Genomic DNA, 6164 nt, shown 5'->3' with positions numbered 1-6164 from the left:
AACCGGTTCCTATTTTCTAGACCCTATACTCGACCGTGTTTGTATTGAACCATGTACCCGACCCACCCTATTTTTCCGATTTGGTTTTGGGGTCAACCCTATTTTCACTGAACCTGTTTTGCAATCTTCTGATATCCTATATGACTTTAAATTTTATATTAATAAGTAAGAAAATAATGTAATACTCTTAATTTATATTGAAACATTACGCACCGGTAATAAATTAATACATGAACTTTTTCACTAAACAAAAAATTAAGGATCCATAGGGCTAATTATAATAAATAAAATCATAAAGCAAAAAATTAGCAACAAACATGAGTCTAATATTAGCTTTATTCCCATAACTACTACATGAAACTACTCATTTATGCAAGCATAACTCCTCCTACAAAAGAGAAATTAGGCAAGCAAATCTATGTGATACGCGGCGACAAACACCATCCGTCCATCAAATGGTGTGAGAGGAAGTCGGTGAGGGAGGGAAGCAAGTGAGGAAGAGGAATGACAAAGGAGGAGTGTCGTGCGTGTTTGAGAGAGCCAAAAGGAAAAAACATCGTATGATTGTGGGAGTAAGAATAGAAATCGGAAGAAAAAAATGGTTTTGGACCTCTACTTACAAAACCGGTCCAAGAATCGGTTTTCAAGTAGGTAATCACTCAAAACCTGTTCCTGGATCAATTTAAACCGGTTCTGAATTTTGGGAACCGGTTTCAATGGGAACCGATTCCCGACCCTCTATTCTGGGTGGGCCAGTTCGGGAACCGGGTATACTCAATCTGGTTGCACACCCCTAATGTATATGCCTCCACTTCAGTTGGCTCTTTCAAGTCTTTTTCACATCCATGGCCTAGTATCCCATCAACGAACTCATCTCATGATATCTATCTATTTCAATTGACATGTTATCTGGATGTATCAAGTTCACATAAATATTTAAGTACTATAGTGTAATTAATAATTTCCAAAGCCCTCGCATTTATCACTTAGGCCACTTAAAGACATGCACGACAACGAAAACCACATTTATCTAGTTAAATGAATGACAAACAGAGCAAAATCAAGACGTGATTTAACACATGCAAATATTAAAGGAAAGAACTCCATTATCTGCTTCGAGGAAAAGCTCACAAGCAATTTATCATAAAAAAACTATTCAAGGTTAAAAAAAAAAAAATAGCAAGATTTCTCACGAGCTTTGTCACCAAATGGACTTTACTCCGTAGATCAAGAAGCGTTATCATTACAGAGAAAATGATTTTTCTAAAGAGCTTAAACCTCTTAGATCAAGCACAAGCCGAGAAACGAAAGTGGAAATATAAGTACCAAGTACAAACTATCATGCTTTCAGATTAAGCAAAAACCCGGAAGCGAAAGTGGAAAAATTAATACCTAGCACAAACCAAAAACTCACACAAGCTTGAAGCTCTCCAATCAAGCATTGGCCGAAAACTCACCAATTGAGCTATGCTCATGGGCAAGGGAAGAGAGGTAAGCAAATTGCATTCATGAGGTGGGCCAAAATAGGTGAGCGATGTCACCAACTGAGCTAGACTTGTGAGATGAGCAAGGAGGGTTTTTATTTTAACGGCGGAAGGAAGAAAAGGAACATCCTAGGGTTTATATACATATATATATATATATATATATATATATATATATATATATATATATATAGTTGGTCCAAACTAACCTTAAAGTCCTAGGACTGGGGACTAACCCACATGGTGTAGGTTTTAAGGGCCCCAGGACCAAGGACTAGTCTAATTCTCCTAGAAACCGGATTAGAATTGGGTGGGGACTAACCCACGTGATGTAGGTTTTAAGGGCCCTAGGATCAAGGACTAGTCTAATTCTCCTAAAATCCGGATTAGGATTGGGTGGGGACTAACCCACGTGGTGTAGGTTTTAAGGGCCCTAGGACCAAGGACTAGTCTAGTTCCCCTAGAAATTGGATTAGGATTAGGTTGGGTCGGTCCAAGATTGACCGTCAATCAATGCTCACCTTACTTACGAGGGGTTTGTTCAATGAAAAAATTGTTTCAAGATTTTCAATGTCTAGACGATAGAAAACAACTCAGAAAACGTTGATCGAAAACAAGTTCATTTTAAGGAATATGACTTTGCTTTTGGTCAGAATGAAATCATTTCTCCGTAGTTAATGCGCGGGACCAAGTGAGAAAAATGACAGTACCACCTCAGAACTATTCATGGCACTGGCCCTTTAACAAAAAACAGAATACTTTAGATTTTAGCTTCTAAAGTCGCAAAGGGGTTTAGTCAAATTTCTAATTTTATAAAGTTTAGGGCCCAAATATAACAGATGATCAATTTAGCGTGAAAACTTTATGGAGGATCAAAGCTTTTTAAAATTATCCACTTAAGTCACTTTGACGGGTTTTCATTGTCAAAATTATACCTTGTCAAAATTTCCCAAAATTAAAGACAACTTTTGAAAATCTTTAATTTAAGTCACTTAGATAAGTTTTGTTATCGAAATTATGCCTTGTCAAATTTTCGGTGTCACTTAAATGATATAAAAATTATGGTAGATTATAGATCGTTCAAAAAGTTTTGGCACAAATATTGTGCTTTTACTCTGGATATATGATAGAGCAAAAAATCTAACAGTTCGGACGCCAGTGCAAGATAAAGTTTTTCACTCTACAATAGCATGCCCGACAAAAACTTTCACTAGAACGAAAGGAAATTCATGCCTGCTCTCCTGAAAATTGATCTTCGTGAAGAGCTTTATTATAGATAGAAATTCAAAGCGAAAAGTTGACGCAAAACCATTCACCGCATTACTAATATAGGCAATCCGTTTCTGTTACTTTTTCAATCCGAGCAGCAGAAGCAGCAGGCCGAAGTAGTCAAACTCGTAAGCGTGCCTGATGAACCGCAGCTTGAAGCGGTTCCACGGAGGATACCTCGGCTCGATCTCAGGGAAGAAGCCTCTTGTCATGATGGCTTTTTCATGGCTGAAAGTTTCAAAAGAGTACTTCCCGTGGTACCTCCCGAATCCGCTCTGACCGACGCCCCCAAAAGGCAGATCATCACATAGGAACTGCATTTCAGAAAGGAACGTAAGATGACCTTCCGGGCTGATAATGCTCTTTTGGATAAATTCCATGGACACTGCACCACAGACACTTTACTTTCCAGAATTTCCTATGCATACCGGCATAACACGTGCACAGTCGACCTCTCTTTCTCTTTTTTTTTTAAGAGGCTCAAGCTCAATCCTTTTGGGTCAACAGTTCCGGGGGCGACTCTTATAGGCGATTAATGAAATTATATGTGATGAGCAACTAATTCCAATACCTGAACCATGGTATCGTTGAATGTCACGCCTCCGGAAGATGTTTCCAACACTAGTTGCCTCTTGAACGACTCATCCTTCGTGAAGGCATATATGACAAGAGGCTTGGGCCTGGAGTTTATGAATTCGACACTTTCTCGAATGTTGTTTAACTGCGTGCAAGAGAGTTACATGCATTTAGAGCGATGGATTTTGAGAAATTTGGCGGAATGAAACTGATGGAAGTTTCTAACTGTGATTATTGGAAGCAACGGGCCGAAGATTTCTTCCGTCATTATCTCAGCATCAAGAGGAGGATCCAGCAGAATTGATGGCTCAATGAACCTGCAAATATCGAAATCGGAACAATACCAAAGTTAAGGGAAACTTGGAGACTCAGTGTTTGAACCAGTGGTGAGAATGATGTTAACTCTCTGTCATCAGAAAACCAATGTTTCATTAAGCTCATGAGGCTTGAGCAGCCACAAACTTACTGCTCTTTTTCATGCAATGAACCGCCATGTACAATGGAAGCCGCAACAGCAGGTTCTTCTATCAGATTGCGCAATCTCTCGAAGTGGTGCTTATTGATGATTTTGCACATGTTCTTTGAGTTTCGAGGTTCATCACCATAGAAATTCTTGATTGTCAGCTTCAGCAAGTCAATCTGAATCACAATTTACCAGTCAGTGCACCTAAATGTCTATGTCGACTATGGAGTGCATCACACAGAAATTAATCTGTATATAGGCAGACGATGCCTGCATTACCAGAGTCGGGGCGAACTTTCTTTCGACTAGCACATAATCTGTGCTTATACATGCTTGTCCGCTACACGGTCCCCACTTTGCCCCAACTATTCTCTTGACTGCTATCTTGAGAAGCCACCAGAAACAGCAATACGAGAAATTTGAGCCTAGTCAATGTGTGCTGAGACTTGGGTGTATTAAATTTGAAAATTTTCAAATAACCTACCTTTATTTCTGAGGGACTGGAGAGAGTATCCAGAATGGTGGGGCATTTTCCGCCGAGCTCAAGAGTAACCGGTGTTAGATGCCTCGCAGCAGCCGACATCACAATGCGTCCCACTCTAGGACTCCCTGAGGATTCATAGGTTAATGAAATTGCAGAAGATTTCTACCAAAGACACCATTGATTGTCATGATGTAAATTTATGGGTTAGTCACTGCTTTATTTTAGTAATGCCGCGTGCTATATCATGTTTGAATGAGTGAGAGACAAAGTAATACCGGTGAAGAATATCTTGTCCCACTTCTGCTGAAGCAATCGGTCACCGACATCTGCACCACCACTGACGACCTTAATGGCCCTGCTATCTAAGTAGTGAGGAATGGTGTCGGCGAGAAACGAGGAGCAAGCTGGGGCTAGCTCCGAGGGTTTCAGAACCGCCGTGTTTCCAGCAGATATAGCCCCGATCAATGGATCCAACGAGAGTGCTACATCCAAGGATAAACAATTATTTCCACAAACCAGCCTAAGTCACAAACTGATATTCATTCAAGCAACAAAATCTGTTTTTGATGAAGAGAGAAAGGTCTCTCTTATATCAAGTCACCTAAAGCAGCCAGTAAAACTAGGAAATCGGCCAAAAGATAGAATCTGGATTAAGATTCATCGAGCTGTGTTGGATTAAGATTCTGTAATAGCCAAGAAATTCATGAGCTCCTCCTACATTTTTTTGTGACGGTAAGGTTGCTCAGCGATGGTTAGAACTTACCGATTGGGAAGTTCCATGATGCAAATATGAGTACTACACCGAGTGGCTCAGAAATTACTTCTCCACTTGAAGGGAAAAAAAGCAATGGCAAACGACCCTGCCATGGCACACATCGACGAGTTAAGATATATCGGCATCATTCTGAAGATGATTAACATTTTGCATTCAGCTACCTTCATCGTACAAAATTGTTTTTACAAGAATCCATCTGGTGTTGAATGTTAAAGCAAGGTTAGTCATTGTCTCCAGTTTTGAACCCCAGATAATTGTTTCAGCACACTCTCTGCTTGCATGCAGGTCTTTCAATCAATCATACAATTTCCATATCTTGATAAATTGTTCCATATTTTGTTTTCTCTGTTATCAATAGAGGTGGCAAAATGGGTCTTACACCCATATATGACTCATTTACATCATAAATGGGTTTAACAATTAAAAACTTAAGATAGGTGGGTCTTAAATGGGTTGAATTTAGAACCCATTTTCAACCAAAACCTCACAATCTCTCTTTTCACTCTTTAATTTTACAAAAATATTTTTTTTATAAAAATCGAAATTATAATAATTTTTTATTTTAAATTTCTTTTCTTTTTTTTTTTTTTCTTTCCTTTTTGTTTTTTCTTCTTCCTTCTTCCGATGGCCAGCACGGCGATGGCGCGCATCGGCCCGAGTGAGCTCGAGCCAGATCGGGCGAGCTCGAGCTCGCCGATGTTGGAGAGCCGGGCGTAGGCTTGCCTATGGCCGGTTGCCGATTGTCGTCGTGGGGTGGCGAGCCAAAGAAGAAGAAGAAAAAAAGAAAAGAAGAAGAAAATTAAAATTATATTCTTAAAAATAAAAATAATTAAAATTTTAATTTTTTAAAATGGTATTGCTAAAATAGTTTATACAACACAGATTTAATGGACATTTTTTGTAATTTTAAAATAATTATTTTAAAAGAAATCGAATTTTAATTATTTTTATTTTTAACGGTCTAGTTATCATATGATTCTAAATTTTCCCAGTCTCTGGAATTAGCATCAGAAATCAGCCATTACTACTGCTCATGTTTGTTGCCTCATTGAAGTCAATTGAGGGGAAACCGCAATGTAATTCGTGAAAACATTAAGAGACATGAGGGTGAGC

The 6164-nt window shown here is 39.0% G+C and overlaps 1 protein-coding gene across 1 annotated transcript; it reads right to left on the bottom strand.

Moving 5' to 3' along the window:
* Positions 1 to 2613: 2613 nt before the first annotated feature.
* On the bottom strand, positions 2614 to 5163 carry LOC104419683 (aldehyde dehydrogenase family 3 member F1; the record flags this gene model as incomplete). The annotated part of the gene is made up of 8 exons (XM_039302585.1): positions 2614 to 3067; positions 3325 to 3474; positions 3556 to 3646; positions 3796 to 3968; positions 4072 to 4176; positions 4277 to 4401; positions 4552 to 4758; positions 5040 to 5163. Coding segments are annotated over 8 exons (1212 nt in total), but the record flags the coding sequence as incomplete, so codon positions are not given.
* Positions 5164 to 6164: the final 1001 nt, after the last annotated feature.

The sequence above is a fragment of the Eucalyptus grandis genome, chromosome 9 (genome assembly GCF_016545825.1).
Source record: "Eucalyptus grandis isolate ANBG69807.140 chromosome 9, ASM1654582v1, whole genome shotgun sequence".
NCBI lineage: Eukaryota > Viridiplantae > Streptophyta > Magnoliopsida > Myrtales > Myrtaceae > Eucalyptus > Eucalyptus grandis.
The sequence above is the reverse complement of the archived record's forward strand: the minus strand, read 5'-3'. Positions and strand labels throughout refer to the sequence as shown.